This window comes from Anastrepha obliqua, chromosome 5, assembly GCF_027943255.1.
Source record: "Anastrepha obliqua isolate idAnaObli1 chromosome 5, idAnaObli1_1.0, whole genome shotgun sequence".
NCBI lineage: Eukaryota > Metazoa > Arthropoda > Insecta > Diptera > Tephritidae > Anastrepha > Anastrepha obliqua.
In genome coordinates, this window is record NC_072896.1 from 107,390,890 (window position 1) to 107,412,349 (window position 21,460).

At 35.7% G+C, this 21,460-nt stretch overlaps 1 protein-coding gene across 4 annotated transcripts in view; it reads right to left on the reverse strand.

The window, feature by feature from the left end:
* Positions 1 to 207: 207 nt before the first annotated feature.
* The window catches only part of LOC129247235 (uncharacterized), a 43,847-nt gene continuing 22,594 nt past the window's right edge, over positions 208 to 21,460 (reverse strand). For all 4 annotated transcript variants that reach the window (XM_054886278.1, XM_054886280.1, XM_054886277.1 and 1 more), the window contains 4 exons: positions 14,077 to 14,293; positions 1,683 to 2,197; positions 654 to 760; positions 208 to 574 (listed from right to left, as the gene is read on the reverse strand). In XM_054886278.1, the coding sequence (XP_054742253.1) occupies positions 440 to 574; positions 654 to 760; positions 1,683 to 2,197; positions 14,077 to 14,141 (822 nt within the window). In that variant the 5' untranslated portion in view covers positions 14,142 to 14,293 and the 3' untranslated portion in view covers positions 208 to 439. The remainder of the gene's footprint in view (positions 575 to 653; positions 761 to 1,682; positions 2,198 to 14,076; positions 14,294 to 21,460) is intronic.

The following is a 21,460-nucleotide window of genomic DNA, read 5'->3' on the forward strand; positions in this document are numbered from 1 at the left end:
AAAATGATTTTATTCTCAAAACTTAAACCTTTGAATGTTTTTTTAATATTAAAAAACGAAAAATTCACCCAAATGGTTTTAAATAATTTCTGTTTTTTTATTACAATTATTTCTACTATTTTTATTATTACAAATTCATATTAATTCTCTTATCGTTTTCTTTCTATTCTTTTTGATTAAATATATTTATGTATATAATTTTTTTTTTTTGTTCAATAAAGTGACTCCTAAAAATGCCCTAAACGGTGCATTTGGTATTCACTACTCACTATAACTTGCCACTACTAAATATACGCTTTGTGAATACAACTTAATTTGGCAAGCAATAAATATTTGCTCATCACTCGATGTGATTCCAAAAACGCTTCAACTAATAATATAATTTTTCAAATAAACTAAATTTCTGTGGAATTATGCTGCGCCGCAGATATCAATGCAACTAATCGGAGTAAGTACTGACTATCCATTTCAGTAGATCCTCCACGACGTCTTGACGCGCCAAACGGAAATCGGCATAGGTTTGAATCTCAGGATCGACGGAGATCCGGAAAGATTTGCTGGAGCCTTGTAGTAGCTGGTGAGTAAACGTGGAAGAGGTATGACGGCAATTAAAAAATTTGTATTTAATATTATTGTATTTTGTTTATAATTACCCGCATGGCATCCTCGTCCGTGTTGTCGTCTCCGGCAAATACCACTTTGATTTTATCGGCCCAATTGCTGCCGAATTTGTTCTTCAAAATGAGTAATGCAGCCTCACCTAAATGAATAAAAAATTTTAATTCAAGCATAATTTAAGATCTATGGTATGTGTATTAGGGTGGCTCAAAAACACAACACAAAAAATTTACAAAATTACGGCGAAAAGAAGAAACAAAGGCATATTAAAAAATATTTTTGTTAATTTTTAACATTTTTTCTGGTAACACTAAGGTTCCTTGTGGTCTATGTGGGATCTATTCGGATCAGCCAGATATACCAAAGCTAACCTAACATTTTTTTTATTTTCGGGGGCTCCAGTCTCATTACAAAAAACTGTTACATTTTGTTTTGTTTTTACTTTTTTGAGAGAAGGAGATTAAATAATATCGATATACCCTAGTAGCCAGTATACTAATTAAGTTAGGGTTATATTGTATATATCTTCTATAAATAATAATAAAAATAATATCGATATATAAACATTTTATACCAAAATTAAAATTAAAATTTCGATTTCAATTAAAATTTAATATTCAATTTCAATGCATTGCCGACACTGGCAAATATAAAAACCGAAAAAAAAAACAATTATCTCATTGTTTAAGTCATAGAACAACTTTAGTGATTCAAGACAAAAAAAAAATTTTTGAGCCCCCTTAATTTATATACATACATATATTCCCAAAAAAAAAAATTAAAATCACAATGGCTCATTTTTCTGTCATGAAACAACTTTAGTGATTCAAGATAAAAAAAAAATTTTTTTTGGACCATACTAATGTAGTCGGTCTGTAACATTTTACATCAAATTTAAATATTAAATACAAAAAATAAAACCACAAGTGGCTCATTCTCTCAGTCATGGAACAACTTTAATGTTTCAAGACAAAAAAAAATTTTTGTGCCAGCCTAATGTATACTCTCTCCCTTATACTTATATATTCATAGGCAAACTCTTTTTCTCCTACCCACTCACTCACCTTTGTTCCAGTCCACTGGCGGCTTTGCCTCGACCGCTTCGTGTGCTTGGCTCACCCGGAAGCCATGCGATTCAATTATCCGTATGGCCGTTTGTTTTTGCTGCTCTGACACATCCGCAGGCACGTCACGGTAGTGATAGGTCAGCGATACTTTCTTGTCTTCCACCCAACCGCCATTCCGCTGCACCTGCTCCGTAAGTTCTTTCACCATCGCCGTGTACTGTTTTTGTGTCTCGGCCGGCAGCGCGTAATCGTAGCGCGTGCCATCGCCAGTCTCGATTTCCAAGCCATGATTGCCTGCGTAGGTGATGCCTTTTATGCAAATGCGCGATTGTACGTTACTCAGACCGCGCCCAGAGATGATGGCCAAAAAGACTTTGGGATGCACGGCCAACTGGTTCAGCATTTTTTCCATGCAAACAGTCATAAATGTTTTGTCAGGGTTACTGGCAATGGCTGCCAATGTGCCATCGTAGTCCAAAAGCAAGGCGAGTGGTGTCTTTGCATTTAGATAACTGTGGAGTAGTAAAAGAGAGAAAAAAGGTTTTCAGTGGACTTGTTATGAAAATTGATTTAAGATGCATAAAATAAAATTGAGTTTTATCATTGGCTGAATTAATTATAAGTAAATTAAAAGAAATAAATTTAATTGAAAAAAAAAATTAAATTACTAATACTTTATCTAGTAACTAATTTTTAAAATAAAATACTCAATTAAGTACTGGTAAATACTCTCATAATTTAAAGTTCAATGACTTTTCTTTAGATATGTGTGTATGTGTATGTAGAATTGTTATATTTGCACCTCCATATTGAGGTAAGTGAATCTGTATCTATTGTTTATTTGTTGTTGTTTTTTTATTTAAATAAAATATGGTATTTTCATATTCGCTGCTTAAGTGCTTTGGATTTCAGCGCCTTTTGTTTATTGTCTACAGTGTCTCTTTATTTATGATATACAAACGTACATAAACAGCGGCAAAAAATATGTGCCATTGACCGCAAAAGGTTACCCTGTCCAGCCGAAATGGCACTAGATAGAGATATCAATATGTTTTATATAAAAGTTTATGGATGTTCATATTTATATAATATAATATATTTGTGCAGCCCCCCCGTATCGGCTTAATCAGCGGGTAGGTGGTCAGCGGGTCAATGTTCACAAATGTTGCTGAATTATTTCTCTTTTTAGTCAAGAAAGGCAGTGTGGTCCGTTTTGGACCACATTTTTCATTAAACAGTTAGTTTCCTGTTCGAAATTTTGGCTATAAATAAATCTAAACACCACGAGCTTCGTCAAGTGACATTCGCCGTTGTTGTTGTTATGTTGTTGTTAACAGCATAGGTAGCCCTGTCAGTGTAGGCATATCATCGTTCGTCTTCGTCTAGCTCATCTAGGGGTAGGCCCAGGAAACATGCTGTTTCGACAGGTTGGGTCCAGAGGGAGAGGGGGGTTAGATGAGTCGGTTTGAGGGGGCATGTGAAGAGGTGGTTAGTGTCGTACGGGGTACCTTCACATGCCGGACATATGTTTGGTATGTCGGGGTCGATTCTGGATATGTAGGAGTTTAACCTGCTACAGTATCCAGAACGTAGTTGTGCCAGTGTTACACGGGTCTCACGGGGAAGCTGGAGCTCTTCATCTGCGATGGGTGGTGGTTGGACTCCGATTACGGCATTCACAGGACGGGAGTTCAAGAAGGTGGTAACGGTCTCCCGGTGAATGTCGTTTATAGACTGTCTAAATACTGTCCGGTCCAGTAGGTTACGGTCGGTCTTGTCCTGGATATCGCCAGCGTAGTCAAGGAGGTGTCTCCTGACGTGCCTAGGGGGCGGCTCGGGCTCAAGCAGATGCCTGCAGGGATGAGACCTACGGTAACATCCGAGCAGGAACTGCTTGCTGAGCAATTTGTTGTGCTCCGCAACTGGGAGCATTTGTGCCTCGTTGTGAAGGCGTTGGATAGGTGACATCAGGAGGCACCCGGTCGCTGTCCGAATGGCGGTATTTTGACAGGTCTGTAGCTTAGTCCACTGCGAATCACTAGTTCCAGGCGACCAGGCAGGCGCAGCATAGTTGAGAACCGGCCGGCCTGTCTAGTGACATTCGCCGTCTTTTAGGTTGGTGTAATCTGATATACAGCTGCTTGTGTCGAGAGGAAAAACAGCATCGCATTGCCGTTGCTAAAGAAAAGCTTTCACTTCCCACAATGTTATCCGAGGCCTAATTATATGGGTCTATGAATGTTACATCGAAACGAGCCAATAATCAGCAATGACGCTTCGCAAACGAACAAAACAGAGGGTATCAAAACTCAAGTCTGTGAGAATCGGCTTTTTTGAATGCTTCCGCCTGTTAAAATACATGATGAAAGAACAAGGATGATAAATACCAGGTTTGCTCATTAGGTATGCTGAAAAAAAATTTTTTGAGGGAAACTTTGGATTCTACGACATTCGGTTTGAGTTTCATAAAATTTAGCTTTAGCTTAGTGAAAAGCAAAACGACTGACGTCGGTATATCTGTCAAATTCGCTCAGAGTCGAATAACGGTCTGCTAAGTAGTAAACCTCTAAAAAATTTTTTACCATGATGAAAAAAAGTCAGGTGTAAGCAATAACAAACCATTAACCGGCTCTCAGCGCATTTGAAAGAATCAACTGATTGGCTGATGTAATCGGGGCCATGACAATGGTTTGCTTACGAAAAAACTGAGATTGTATTGGTGGTATATAAAAAAAAGTTATCACAGCCCTCCTTATGTTACTTCGTTGCTGTCTGCACAACGACTGATTGGACGAGTGTGTGAAAACGTGTCAAATGAGCGGGCAGAATTCGGCTGTCGAGTAATAGGTGACGTGGTAGGCGAACAAGGATGATAGATACCAGGTTTTGAGGGGAACTTTGGATTCTACGTCATTTGTTTTGTGTTTCACTAAGCTAAAGCTCAATTTTGTGAAACACAAAACGAATGACGTCGGCATATCTGTCAAATTCGCTCAGAGCCGAATAACGGTCTCCTAGATACACCACTAAACGTTTTTTCACCATGGTAGGCGAAGTTTACACGCTCAATTTCGTTTTTCACCTCTGATGAAGGCTTAACCTGGTCCTTGGTGTAAACATTAAATATGGGGTGGTTCAAAAGTATTAAGAAGATATTGAGTTGATACACCACCTCCTCCACTTCAATGTCCTGCACTTCAAAGAAGACGTGCCAAATATCTTGGCGATTATTTCTTTAAAGTCTTGAGAAATTTGCTAAATGTCTCACCTTCTTAAAAGGATGAAATTCAAATGCAGGTATCACAATGGGTCTTAAGGCCAACGAGTGTCTTGTTTTAGACAAGCAACCTGGCTAACCTAACCTAACCTACTATTCTTATTGCTATAAATCGGCAATACACTGGTTTTAAACTATTTTTCATGCATTTTATTAGTACTTTCGCTGATTTTCAGAAAACGATTCAGTTTTTCGCCGTGAAAAAGTATCGAAAGCATCGGAGAATGACAGCCAATTGAAATTACATAGACAAATATTTCAAAGCGATGAAAGCCATCAAAACTGAATAAAGATCGATCAAAAGCATCATACAATCCCACGAAATCCTAAAAACGAATTTGTTGAGGTACCTCTGCTGACTAGGCGATGAAATAGGTGATTTTGTTGCCGCTCCCGATAAAACCTTTTGGGTATTTTGAGTAGCTATGCCACACTTGTGACGCCAAAAAACCATAGGTCAATAAATAATTTCTCCGGTTTCAGTGTGATATTTTACAATACCGGAGTTATATGCCTTTTTTCTTTTTTAGGTAGCAATTCGATTGCCTGCAACAAGTGTCAAGGCCAGGCAAGGTCGAAGGTGATTCTGATGCTGATTTATATGACAAATATCATTTATATTTAAAAAAAAATGTAATACATTTTGTAATTCTTGGGCTTTTTTACTGTTTCAATTCCAACTCAAAGCTAATTTTTTTTCTTTCATAAAATAAAAATGTTCGGCAAAACGTAATTTTTTTTTACCAAACAACAAAATAATGATCTGATCTATAAACAGCTCTTTAATGGCGTGAAATAAAATGAAATGGTATATAAAAACCACGATAAGTATTCCTCCTCAAACTAATTTTTAGGCCCCGTTCTTGGACTGTCCACTCAAGGCAACATTCCCCTACTTAGTGTTGAAAATGTACTGAAATTCAGAAGTTTAATAAATTCTTACTCTAAAAACTCGCACAGATCAGAACAGTCTCTCACAGCCCGCTCATATTAATGTTATCCAGAAATTAGCACATGGCCAACTAACATCATAGTTTGATCTCTTATTTCTGTTGTATAGTAAGAAAGTGTACAGAGTAGCACACAGAGTGTACATTATGTTTGCAATTTTAAAAATTAACTTCACCATTTAAATGAAAAATCAAACTCATAAACATGACAGATTAACGCCAAGCACGCGTCAACACTTGTATTCTATTGACTGATCACGTTTCCATTGCCTGAGACAGCGCCGGTTATAGTACCTACATTCATAAAAAAATACGTCCTCGTATATATGTATGTACAGTACACAACCATTCTACTCTGCATTAGAATGCAGTGAAGTGCTTTCATTTTTTATAATTGCCTATGTTATCATTCGCTTGAATATTTTATCTACATTGTTATGGTTCTATTTAGCACCCACTATCGGTCTTTGTAAGAATTATTCATAAGTAAAAAAACAAAATTATTGCTAGTGTTTATGCATTACAACCAGAGAACGATGATACATGAATGTTCTCTGTTACAACGAAGCCTGTCTCTCCCTCACCCAGCTACATACATACAACTACTCAGGCAAGTTCATTATCATTCGAGCAATGGGTAAATGCAAAAAATGAAATAAGAATTGGAGAGATTTTTCGCCTTGATAAACTGCACTACAAGGCAGTGCAGTTTTAGTTGTTGTATCTCATAATAATAGTGAAGAGTAAATATACTTACGTAATAGTATGAGCAGGAAACAATTCTAATTTGCGCAAATGCTGGAAAAATACCTAAGTCAATAAAATGATTTTCGAAGGCAACAAGCGAAAGGAGCCATTAAAGTGCACACATAGACAGTGTAGCGAAGCGTTAAAGGTGTGAAACGAAAAACGAACGTACATATTTATTTTGTAAAACTAATAACTTAATGCATTTAACGTTGCGAATTGTTTATACGGTTGCCATAATATTTATATAGCGCTATCAAAAAGGTTAATTTGAATTATGTGGATGTTTGCTAAAGTAGGAATTAATGTGGCTGGATGTGCAAGTGCACAGTTTGTCAAGAAAAAGTTTTGACATAAAAAACATACTCAAGTGATTTGCACTTCTTAAACTAAAGCCATCACTTCTGATTAAATTTGCAGAGCCTTTCAAAATTATTTCATTAACCGACTGAGTTATTAGTACTTCGTAACTTCGTATTAAATTCACCAAAGCAAGCAAAAACATAAATACAACAACAACACAAATACTTCTCTCTACTGTCAAGAAAGTGTTTTTAGATATATATTTTCGGCATTGTTTACAAAGGTGGTTTGATATACCGTTATCGCACAGAGTTCTTACACATTCGTTAGTCATCAATCAGTCATAAAAGTCGATAATCAGGATTACCAGCGCAGGCAATTCTGATTAAAATTGTAGTGTAACAGACAGTTGTTACGTTCATTATGAGAATTAAAAGAGAGATAATTCCTGAGATAATTCCGAATTAAATCGTTAATCCCGATTACCGCCACCGTCTGTCTAGGCTGTTAGTCATCAATTAGTCATAAAGTGATCGAAAATGTGATTTGTTGATCAAAAATGCATGGGAAACAGGCATGGTTTGAGGTGACTCAGTTGGTCTATTAAAATTATAGAATAGAAAAAAGGATGCAACAGTTATCAGAAATGTTTTAAAAATGAAAATAGCTCGGTACTAAAATCGGCAAGTGGAAGATCACGGAAAATATCTGACTACGCCGATCGTATTTCGATAAGTAAAGAAGTTACAAACCTGCAGATTTCGAAAAAAAATCTTGCTAGTGAGCTTCGAGATGAGGTAGGTAGGTAGGTGAAATGGTTGAAGTACCACTCTGGCACTCACAAGTAGCACTAAAGCGCCGTTTTGTTACCATTATGAGAAATCCAACAGGCAGATATCTACAGCCAACCAGAGCTGTTGATATTATATAATGGAGAAGATTTATGGGATTAAGGTTGGCGCACTGCCCTAGGCTGTCACCCAATGACCTTAATCATCTAGCTGCCCAAGCCCGGACATTTACAGAGAAAGTGTTCAAAATCTTCTTCATTGAAAGGTCGGACATCAAATGGTAAACCTAGCTTTTCTAGCCTAAGTAGTGTGAAGTCCACAGGACTTTCTGAGTCCTCCGTCTATTGTACTGAGACCACAGGGCACATGAAGATATGGAGATCCTTCTTTTCTGCACTATTCTGAGAAATAAGTTACGAAGTTCCATATTAACAACAGTCAGAGGGATGCCGACGACTGGGTAGGAGGTCTCTGAAACCAATTCAGTCGACCTCTTCTTGGTAAGCTCATCAGCAATTTCATCTCCTTTTAGGTTCCCATGTCCTAGAACCTAGATCGGAAAAGTGTTACCTGCACATCCAAGAGATTTGATCTCCTCCTTACAGGAGTTTATTAGTTTGGTTCTGAACCATGGCGTCGTTAAAGCCTTGATCGCGCCTTGACTATCGAGGAAAATGTTAATATTCCCCTTCCTCCCGCGTTTCCTAAGCATTCTGCATGCTTGCAGAATCGCAGACTTCCGCCTGAAAAACACGGTAGTTTTAAGGAAATAAATAAATTGGCTGATTTAGGGAAAACCCCGGCTCCGACTTCCGATTCCATCTTGGAGCCGTCAGTGAAGACAGATGTACCAGCATTCCCGACATTATACCGACAGTGAAATTTGGCAAACTTTCAGTTGTGGTGTGGGGATGCATATCGTGCAAGGGCGCAACAAAATTGGGTTTCATTCTTCACAACACATCTCAGTTTAAATTCTACCAAGACAACGACCGAAAACATAAAACTCATTTAGTCAAAATGTGGCTCACTTTCTTTGCACTATAGTATTGGATAGACCGGCACAAAGCCCGGGTATTAAACCAATAGAAAATTTGTGGGCATATTTAAAGAAAAATTTTCAAAAACAAAAACTCGAAAGGTCGAGGAGAGCTCAAAAATCTTATTTTCAAGTCGAGATACCCCAGGATTATGATGTTGAAAAATTTATTAATTTTATGGGACTCAGACTGCAGGGTGTTAAAAATGTTCGGGATAGTCTTACCAAGCGCTGATTCACATTTAATTTTTTTTTTTGTTTTTTTTTTTTTTTTTGTAAATAAAACTTCAAGCAATTCGCTGCAACTTTAAAAAGACTTTCTTGACAGCTGCATTGAAGTTTATATATTTTACTTTTTATTTTTGTATTATTTTCGAACAGAATGACTTTATTTTCTACTATTGGCTTAAAAATTATTTACATATATTAGTCAAATAAAACCAAAGAAAGAAAGAAGAAAGAAAACCATAAAAAAATACTTCTTTTCTTAACCAAAATGTCGGAATTACGCTTCATTAGTAGATGTCAAAACACTTCTTTGACCAACTGTATGTATATGTATGTATATATATTTATGCAATAATAGTTTCGCTTTGCATATTCATATATCCTAGGGTGATCAGCATGGTTTCATGAAACCGATTTAGGAAACGATGTTTACTCCATTTTTCTATACACAATTTTTTTTTTTGTTTTTTGGCTTTGATTTGATTTTTATTTCATTTATTTTAATTTTTAATTATTTTATTTTGAGTTAAATTTCTTTGTTACTAAAGGAAAAATAGGAAAGTGATTTTTGGGTATTTTACAGTTGAGTTTTAAAAAGTTTGCGAAATGCAGCGCGATAAAAAACTGTAGCAGCACAACTTTCTGACCAGTTTTGACTACTTTTCTTTGGTTTTCTTTTTCTTAAGAAAAATATAGTTTCTTCTGTAACAAATATCATATAATTCGAAATTTCAAACTTTTTACAAAATTTATAAAATTTTACAAAATTTATTAAAATTTAATTTTTTAATGTTTTTTTTAGTAAAAATTTGCGTATGCAGTTTTATGGCCCTTTTGTAGTATAATAAAGTGCAAGCTTGAAGTGGCTCGAAATTCTTGTTGATGTTTGATAATTTTTTTCCAGCTGATGTTGCGCATTTTCTGCATATGAAAATGAAAGTTGTGCATTCCTTTCAATTGTAATGCAGTTCGATTCTGTATTAAAATTAAATGCTCTATGATTTCATAAATTATACGACAACTAACAATAATCGTAGGAACCCTAGAAAAAATATTTTTTGTAGAAAAAATACGACCTCGTTACTTATGAACAACTGCGATGTTTTATAGATTTTTTGCGTGCGTTCTTTGTTCTTTTTGAGAGGTGCTGTATAATAATAAAACATCTACCCGATTGGCGAATAGCTCAAAAGCCGTATTTGCACAAGGTCAAATAATCGATCACCCTAGTACAAATACAAATATTTTTACGATCTAATTCAGTGCTTAGAAGTAAGTACGTGGAAAAAACGTGTCTCTCTGTCACACGAAATTGGGATGATAAGAAAGAGGCGTGATACCTAGACAGGGCAAAAATTATCAGCAACGTCGCATATATGGGAAAAAATTATAAATAAGTTTAAGAACAACTGCGTACGGAAAATTTATAGAAAATTATTGACTTTAACCTGCAGTAGCGGCAGGCTAATCACCTACCCTGTCAGAAATCAAAATAGATAAACGAAACCAACGCAAGACTGAGTCTTGTCGAGGCCCTATACTTCCGAGAGGAGTGAACAAGGAAAAAAAGAACCTGCAGTCGAAGTCGCAATAAAGAAAGAAAATAATTCACTATGATTTTTCGGTCGCCTTGGCCGAGTGATTTGGGCGGTACTATCAATCGGATGATTTTGCGTTTCGACGTCCTCTGTGGCAGAGGCGACTGCTGTTAGAAATTATATTTTTATTTTTTATGTACGCAGTGGGCATTGAATCTAGGACCTACTACCACTCACAATACAATTGGCTAAATTTGGCATTCGAATTTTTTACTATGCCTCGGTGGGAGAGCCATTTATGTTCTTTGTGTTGCTAGCCTTGTGATCGGTTCTGATGTAAAACGATACAAATATCACTCAGTCTGATGAAGTGCTCAATTTTCTTAGATGTCTTCAATAATAGGCTCGCGGTCAAATACCACAAACAAAGAGATCACGTCAGAGGTCGCAGTGTACCAAAGCCCTGTGAAACTAACTAACCAATCGCCAGCTCTTATTTCATGCTGAGTAGAAATCAATTAATTCTCTTTATGTAGATGAAAATGAATATGTTTTTACTTTTACTTAGTGAGGCATAGTAAATTGCACACTTTGAAGCTTTTTTCTACGACCTGTGTTTTTGTTTTTAGTTTGGTTTTTTTTTTTGACGTGATAACGTCTTATAATTCGATTTAACAGGCTGCACGCACGAAAAAATGTGTCGTTACCTTGCTCATTAGTGTTACCTTGCTCATTTGTCGTTACCTTGCTCATTTGTCGTTACCTTGCTCATTTGTCGTTACCTTGCTCATTGCCGTTACCTTGAATGAACTGCAAGCGAAAGCGCGGAACGAACAAAGCAAACGAACGGCAACGTTCGACATCTGGCTCTCTCCTACTTGAGTGAGCATATATATGTATGTAAATGCGCATTTGTATATAAATTCACATACTTGTATTTGCATATGCCCTCTTGCTGTGTGCATGGTAATGAACGATTTCTCTGTTGAGAATAGGACGATGATAGAAAAAGTAGGAAATGAAAGGGAGTGTCTCGAGTTTAAAGTGTCTTGAAAAAGCCAAATCGATGATGATGCCTCTTAGTGTTGTTGACTTATTAACGTCTGATGCACAATCGAAATTGAAGAAATCTTTCATGAATTTGATAAGTGTTTCGTCATCATTTGTGTAAATGTAACTTGACGTATTCCATTGCAATTCCATTTACCTCCTCCTCTATATCCATACAAAATATCTATCAAACAAATAAAATTAAAATTTTGTTTTGAAAATTGCAACCATTCCATCAATATTTTTTTATGACGTTGTCACGTTAAACTATCGTCAGTAAACCGACTTTACAGACAACCTCTTTTTTTTGGATTAAGATATCCTTGCAGCAAATGATTATCGCTATTGTACTTTTACTTTAATAAGTACTCGTACATTCATAAGGCTTATTAACTTTGATTTGTTTCGTTTTGATTTCTTCATTCGTACTATGCGTTTGAAATATTTTACTTAAATTTTTAGTTGATGCGTTTTTTTGTAACGAAAAATTTAAATCCAATTCACACCTTTTAAAGCCTTTTGATATATTTGTCTTATTTATTATAGAAATATATATCGTGAGAACTATTTAACGTTGTTAATATTTATTGAATAAATTATTTTATATTAAAATTTAGCTAGCAACCCTCTTCAATATTTCTGAATTAACGTTGTCTACAAAATGATTTAATTAATGTCAATATAATGAAATTAAATTTATTTTAAATAATCTAAAAAAATAGTTGGCAGCCCTTATCAAAACTATTTTATGGCTTAAGCAGTTTTAAAAATTTGTTTAACCCCTTTTATATCTTTGGATTAAGGTTATTTAAAAAATTATTAATTTGATGCCCACATTAGGATTTATTTATTTATTATTTTTAAATAATTTGGCAGCCTTATTCAAAATTATTTCGTGACTAAAGCTTTTTAAAAAAAAATTTGCAGCCCATTCAATATTTTTGAATTAAAGCTGTCTAAAAAATTATTAATTTGATGCCAATAAAATGAAACCTTACTTATTTTTTAAATTTAGAAATAGTTGGCAATCTTATTCAAAACGATTACATGACTAAAGCTATTTTAAAAACAGGTCAAAACATGGTGTCTATGCACTGGAATTTTATTTATTTAAAAAAAATTAAAAATAGGGGGCATGACTAAAGCCATTTTACAAAGTTTGTGCACATTATTTAGTACTTCTGTATTAAAGCTGTGTACAAAATTATTCCTTTGATAATTTAAAAATAATTGGCAACTCTATTTAAAGCTATTTCGTGAACAAAGCTATTTTAAAATTTGTTTGCAACTATTTCAATATTTCTGGATTAAAGCTGTATAAAGGATTCCATTTGTGGAACAACATCAAGACGCACACCACAAGTAGGAGGAGGAGCTCGGCCAAACACCTAACAGAAGTGTACGCGCCAATAGTTTATTTTATTTTTTTAAAGGATTATTCATTTGATGAATTTTTATGTTTTATTTTTTAAATTGACTTAAGTAAAAAAAAATTATGAATTTTAATTAACGCATTTTTTTTTATTTTTTAAATTGACTGAAGTAAAAAAAAATATTTTTTTTTTAACATTTCTAGTTTGCCCATGCGCGTGTAGTGCATTTATAATCAAATAAATTTTTATTTTTTTTTGAAAATTTGGTGGCAACCATATTCGAAAATGCTTATGCCAGAAAATATTTTATTTGATATTCACACACTAATATTTTTTTTTAAATTCTTAAATAAATTAAAAAACATGGGAACTTCTTCCGAATAATACCAAAATAAACTTTTCTCTGAATACTTTATTTATTTATTTAATTTCATATTTATTTATTTATTTTTATTTATTCATTTTATTAATTTTATTTAACTCTATTTATTTTTTACTTATTTATTAATTTATTTAAATTTTTATTTATTTTTTCACTTATTTATTTATTTTATTTAATTATTTATTTTTTTATTTACTTACTTGTTTATTTAATTTTGTATGTATCTATTTATTTAATTATTTCTTTATTTGTTTATTCATTTATTTATTTATTTATTTATTTTTTAATATCCAACACAACAACCTTTGGCTATGTTTCAGCATTGCATATACTTTTTCCACGTAAAGTTTCAAGATAAAATGATAAATATGTAGTTTGTAATATACTTCTATGTATTTTAAGAATATTTTATAGCCTTAAATAAAATAGTAGAAAAAATTATTCAGACTTTGAGAATTAAATAAAATAAAATTCAAACGATAATTAACGGGAGTGAATAAAATTAATAAAACTAAAACACCGCAAAAGTCATATTTTGTGAAGTGAGCGATACAAAATTTATATTGCAATAATTTCCAACTTGAAAAAAAAAAAATATTAATATAAGCTGATACAATAAACGAGAATCGCTAAATATTACTAATGTCATATACTTGATTATCAATTTCTATTTACCCACATACATCCACATGCAAGTAAGTTATCATACTCACCCTGGCAGTTTGAGTTTGAAGTCTTCGAAAGAGGAAATCACTGGCACTACGCGTTTCTCGGGCATTTTGTTGCCGGTAAAGTTGCTGTTGCAGTTACTCGCCGCGAAATTGCTGCTGCTTGCAATGTATGAGCGCTTTGCAATACTGCTGGTTGCTGTGACGCGTGTTGGCGTTCTTGAAATGAACAAAACCAGCGGCAGAATTCTTAAGAGACGCACTGTACGTACGAATGAAGCAGCGGAACACACACGCGCACACGTTGAGCGAAGTAAAGAAAAAGTAATTATTTTTTGTTTTTGCTTTTATAAAAAAACAATAATCGCTTGTAATTTCAAAGCAAGCTCTAAGCATTGATTGATTCAGGTATATTTTTAGTAAAAATCGATTTTATTAAAATTATTTAAAAATAAATGCTGCTTGGTATTAATTAATCTTGAATTTCAGTATTTATCCTTTATACACAAAAAAACATATCTTCACGCTATTGGTAAATATTATACAGTAGAGCCTAACGAACATTCGAATTGAATCAAATGTAATCGAGTACTGAAGTCGCGTTGCCCAGCCTGAGGCTTTTAAATCTCAACTGTCCAGTCAGATCGTTTGCTGAATTTATTTACATGCATACAAACATATGCATGTATTTACTTATGTTTGTTGTTATTCAAGAGAGTGAATTTCGAACGTCAACTCTGCTCCTAATCAACAACACAAAAACAAAAAGCAAAAGTATTTTAATAGAAATCATCATCCGTATTGCCATCGTCAGCGCCTCGAAATCGCTTTCATACACAAACATACATACATACAGCTTATAAGTACACTTATTCAAGTACATAATTATAATAAATAGTTTTTCATTGTAGCTATCACAAACAAACCATCGCAATCACAGAACAGTGGAAACCAATAAAAGTCGAGCAAGCGATAACAGCTCGACTAATTGGAGTGTGCATTTATCTCTTAGAATGCCCTGAAGTGCTATTACTGTACGAGTGTACATCCAGCGAACACGAAGTTCACTTCAAAGAGTCGCGCTGCTTTCACGAGGAGTGATCCACAGCTAAAGTGGCCCGAGCAACACCCAGCTGCGTCACTGACTTTGCCAATCAAGATTTCTCAGTCACTACTTTCGTTAGAACTCAGCCATCAGCTGTTGCGCTTATAAACGTAAATGAGCACACACACGCACATAGACGTAGTTGTGCTGTTATCAAACTCAACTCACTCAATTCAATGTTCAATGACTTGCGCAGCGTCATGCATATCTAAAATATCAATTATACGCCATGTATGCCTCATATTAAGCGATCAGACAAGCGCGCGAACACGCGTCCTCTTACTGTGCAGAATATGGAGAATTGACAAATTTTTTTGCATTTTTGAATGTCACTTTGAAAATAAAGTGTTTGTTGTATTTGATATTTTTGAGAGTACGACCCGTTTTTTTCTACTAACAATAACCTCTCTAGCTGTGATTCTTTCAGAAGCAAGAGTACCCTGTGCAAGATAAATGTGGAAGTAACGGCATAAAAAGTGTTTCAAACATTACAGGAGAATGCTACTGAAGCAACAGTCTTCGGCCAGATTCAAAAGCAGGGCATTTCGGTAACAAATATTTTATTATCGTCGGATAAAATGTTAAAAATGTGGACGATTCGAGAATACTAATGCAGAATTTTCCAAGAATTACCAGGTACTGTGTACTTTTTATTGATGGGTAAGATGAAACGAGTTCGTATAAAGTTCAGCCTGGACAGAATTCATTCTGATCAAGAGAAAAAAAATTCTCTTTACCAAATATCTAATATACATCGAAAACTCGAAGACCGTGTGAAAGTAGCAGTGGATTGGTTGCTTTCCTCTGCAAATACTCTAACAAAGATAAATATCTACTCCGGCAGCCAGATGACAATTAGGGCCTTCGGCTCGTTATTTGTGCGTTCGAAATTAATGGGGAATGCCTTACTTTTCTCTCGAATGCATCCGAAAACTTCGAAAAATAGACTCATTTGGTCCCCGGTCCCAGTTGCATAGCAGGAAACTGTTTATAAGCTGGCTAGGCAGAATCAGAGAATTGGGGTTCCATTGAGCACCTGTGGGCTGCTCCTCGAGAGATGGGTCTCGTATCAACTCAGTGAGCGCGGGGTTAGTGCGCAGACGTTGAAAGGCGCGAGATGCTTCTGGCCGCGGGTAGAATGGGGGCGCTAGAGGGAGCTTTTGAGGCTAACAAAGCCGCAGTTCTCTAGTTTGATGGTTACAGATCATTGTAAGAACATTGAATATCATTGAATATCCATGCGGTGAGACTTGGGATTGCCTCAAGTTCTTTCTGCAAAAGTTGTCTGCAGGACGAGATGGAATCATCTGATCTCTTGAGGCTAAAATTCACTTTTCTGAGCTCTCACTTTTTTCTACACCTGCAGATATAGCAGGCTTAAACATTGCACACCTGGTGAATTTCATCAGCAGCTTGAAGCGATTAACGCAAATGCAATTAGCCACTTTTTGGTTCTCATCCTCCAATCCAATACTCCTTCGTATTTTCCCACTGTTTGCTTTTTGTTTTTCCTCCCTGTTTTTCCTTTGTATGGCCTCACAATGGACGAATTTGATTACAGTAGATTTTGTTTTTATGCGGTTTTTTTTATGCGGTTTTGAAATAGTGCGGTTTTTTTTTTAATTAAAAAATGCATGTCGACCTATCGGGAATTGTACATATAAACAAGATTCTAAACCAGCTAAGCAAAAACTCATCCCAGATTATATCAAAAATGCTAACCCTACAAGTATGGAACCGCCTGCATCACCATCCAGATCAGACGTGTACATTTCCTCAAGTGACGGAAGTTATTTTACGCCAAATTCTAAACGAATGCGCAACATGCGGGTATTGTCTGATTCCATTTCTGACGATGTAAATTTATTTTTCGATTCTGACGTTTCTTAAATAAAGATATAATTTTCAAAAATACAATTTTTTGTTTATACGATTTTATTTAATTATTTCAGATTCATGCGGTCTATAGAACGTATCTATAGTTATAATATGGGACTAGTACCCTTTTTTATGCGGTTTTATTACATTAATTCAGATTTATGCGGTTCTTAGCACTTTTGAAACGTATCTATAGTTTTACTATACCTTCTGCTCAAATATGAACGAGACCTTATCAATAAAACCGTCCGCGGATGACATATGGCAAAAATAATTTTTTTGTTTTTTGCTAGGACTGTTATAAGCTTACATGGCAAATTTCAGCGTGATATGTCACATAGTTTGTTTTCTGTGCTACTGTAAACAAGTCAAGCTCGAGTGTGTTCTTCGAATTTAACGATGGAAATTCAAGTTGAACAAAGAATTTGTTTGAAATTTTGTTATTCCAACAAAACTGGTAGCTTTTTTTATGCTATTTTTTTTATGCTGTTTTTTGCGGAACGTATATACCGCATAAAAAGAGAATCTACCGTATTTGTTTTAGTAGGACCTCGCTTGGGCAGACATTTATTTTAACCTAACCAGCGTTTTGTACTACTGCTCTCACCTTGTATGGATTCGACTTTAACGAATCGTTCAACTGCTGGATACACATAAAACGAAAGGAAATAGAACAACTGAAAGTTAATCTAAATACAACCGATTTCGGGTATTCTTTTCCTAGGTCGATTGTAAAAGAATGAAGCAAATATCCAGCTAAATTTGTATTCTTCTTATTCTACTACTCTAATTTACCTCCAAACATTTTTGAAAGCCACTTTTTGTTTATTTATATATTTAATCACCTCTTCTTTAATTTCGCACTTTGCAAACTAACAAATTTTCTAGTAGGATCACTTTTGTTTTAGCACCGAACAATTTTTATTGATTAAAATATTTTTTATTTGTAAGTAAATTTATTGGAGCTCCAATTTTTTATTGAATCATTTTTTTTTTTATTTGTATGTAAATTTATTGGAGTTGCTGGATGCACTAGATTAACTGAGAATAACGCGCGGCATCCCCACCTCAAACCAATCACAATTAATGAACCAACATAAGACGCCGATTTCTGTTTTATAAGGCGACTGTATAACGAGCAGATGGATAAATGCACTGCAAGCAGATTTCCATACAAAATAAATCACTCACTTAAGAGCTTAGCCGCACATATGTACATATGTATATGTGTATATATGTTATACATATAAATATAAATATGAATGCATGAATCTTTTCGCAAATGCATTGTATAAAACCGGAACTTATGGAATCACTCAATACAAACACCAGGATGACCGCAAACAGAGCAGCATAATAAAGAACAAAGATGAAATAAAACTTTGCACAGACGAGTAAATACATTGAAATATTTTGTAAACCGACGTGCGTTCATACATAAATAAGATATGGAAATTGTGTGCTCGTATAATAAAAATTGCAAGATGAGTGCAAAACATCTCCAAAGAAATAAACAAAATACTTTTATATCATAAAACAATTCGGTATGCAATTTTCTGGCATTAGGCCAATGTGCGTAGTGGCATTCACCCTTCCACAGGAAACTCTATCGAAATGGCCTTGAAGCTGGTGATATTATTTTTAGTAAATTAAGTATCTCTCTGGCAAATAAAATACTTGTAAGTGTGTATGTATGTTTCAATATTTTTTACGACTGTAACTTATCAAAAGATGTAAAAGGTGCCTAAATAAGCTTTGCAAATTTCGGCTGGATTATTTGACCAAACACCAAGTAAATGCCATCGTGCAAGAACCGTATTCACCTGATATGGGCCCGTGCGACTTCTTTTTGTTTCCCAAGCTGAACTTACCACTTCGTGGAGGGAGATTTCTGCCGATAGAGGAAATCAAAGAGAATGCGACGAAGGAGCTGAAGGTCATGCCTTCGTCGGGCTACCAGGAGTGCATGGAGGACTGGGTTAAACGTTGGCACATGTGAAGGAGACAAAATAAATTTGCCTGGAATTTAACTCTGTTTTGTTTTATTTAAACATTCCCGGTACTTTATAATCCTAGGGTATGTACGTTATTATTATTATTATTAGGTTACTGCACACTGCGACCAAAAGAAGGATATCTACACATCCCGCCAGGGTTGAAGAGCAAAAGGAGTGGTCCGCCAACTATGTGAGCGGTCGTCACTCTTCAGTGATTTTTCGTGAGCATACATTTAAACAGAGGAAGAATTAGCAAGGTGTTCCGCAGAGTCGTGTCCTTTCACCCTTGATGTTCAACTTCTACATCTCGAAACTCACCCAGCCACCAGAGGGAGTCTCCCTGGTCACATACGCTGACGACTGCACGATAATGGCGTCGGGCAAGGAAATGGATGGCCTGTGCTCCAAAGTGAACTACTACCTCACCGACCTTTCTCGCTTTTTCACTGCGAGGAATCTTCAACTTTCCCCCACTAAGTCCACGGCGACCTTGTTTACCACCTAAACAAATGAGGTCAAATTGCCCCTCAAGGTAAAAGTCGATGACACACCAATTCCGACGGTAAGCAATTCCAAAATTTTGGGTGTAACTTTCGACAGTTTGCTTTCCTTCTCAGCGCACACAACCGCAATTGCCACTAAAGTCCAAAATCGCAACAAGGTTCTCAAATCGCTTGCCGGCAGCACTTGGAGCAAAGACAAAGAATTGACATTTAAGGCACTTGGCCGGCCTATGCTGCGCCTGTCTGGTCGGCTGAAACCAGTGACTCGCAGTGGATAAAGCTCCAGACATGCCAAAACACTGCCATTCGGACAACGACAGGCTGCCTCCTGATGTCCCCAATACAACACTTTCACAACGAGGCCAATATGCTACCTGTTAAGGAGCATAACAAACTGCTCAGCAAGCAGTTCCTGTTAGGGTGCTACCGTAGGTTTCACCCTTGCAGACACCTGCTTGAGCCAGAGCCGCCTACCAGGCAGGTCAGGAGACACCTACTACACTACGCCGACGAGATCCAGGACAAAACTAACAGACACCTACTGGACCAGACAGTGTTTAGACAGACATTAAACGACATTCATCGGGAGACTGTTACCACCTTCATAAGCTCCCATCCAGTGAATGCCGTAATCGGAGTCCAACCACCACCCATTGCAGATGAAGAGCTCCAGCTTCCCCGTGAGACTCGCGTAACACTGGCACAATTACGTTCTGGATACTGAAGCAGGTTAAACTCCTACTTATCCAGAATCGACCCCGACATACCAAACATATGTCCGGCATGTGAAGGCACAACGCACGACACTAATCACCTTTTCACATGCCGCATCAAGCCCACGCATCTAACACCCCACTCCCTCTGGTCACAACCTGTCGAAACAGCATGTTTCCTGGGCCTACCTTTAGATGAGGCGATGATGTTCTCTACACTGACGGGGCTTCTATTACTGTTACAACAACAACAACAACAACAACCAAAAGAGATCTATTGTGCAAAGGGATAAAGGCGTATTGCTGGAAAAGTTCAAGACCAGACCAGAAAGAGCATATCAGAAGTGCTTCGTGAGAAAAGCGCTGACAAAAGCGTATTGTATCTGCATGGAGGATTACTTCAAAGCGGAAAAAATTGATGAAGAAATAAAGATTTTTGGAGAAATTTAAAAAAATCAACTTGTATTTATTTACCAAGCTACACTAATTATCTACTAACTAACACTTTGCAGCACTGGGCAAGTGATGGGTCCTATCTAATTTAAATAATCTCTATTCTTTCAAACTTTCGCCATCTAAAACATTCAATGACTAGTTGGGTGACATAAAAAATTGTGTATGTAGTTATGTAAGAATATACTTATGTACATATATAATATATATATATGTATGTAATCTCTAATTCAACAACAATTTTGATGCCTTTCCAACATAAAATACTTTAAATGTTATTTATTTACTTTTACACACAAATATTGTTTTGTTTATATTCTTAAATTAGCTTGTCATTGTTGTTATTGCGATAGGCACAAAAGCAATATAAGTTTATGCCCTGTTGCTCATCACTTATAAAAAAATTGAAAATAATGTTGCTGTATATCTTTGACTGTCTTGCTTCTGCTGAATAATGGGCAGGTAGGAATATTTAAATTCATACCTATGAGCACTTAGAACAGTTCGGGAAGCTAGAGTTGACTGCATCCTTTGTTCAAAATATGTAATGATGGCAAACATTCGTACACATACACTCTTGTATTTATGTATATATGTGCGTATGTGTGCATCATTAAATTTCTTGTTTGCTCACTCACTAAATGAGTGAAATTTATGAAAGCCAATGATCCATAAATATATTCATATTTACACTTATATACATGCATACTTCGATGCATTGCACTCGACTGCGCGTAAACTTGCGGTCATGACTTGACCGCATGTTTTATTTGATTCCAA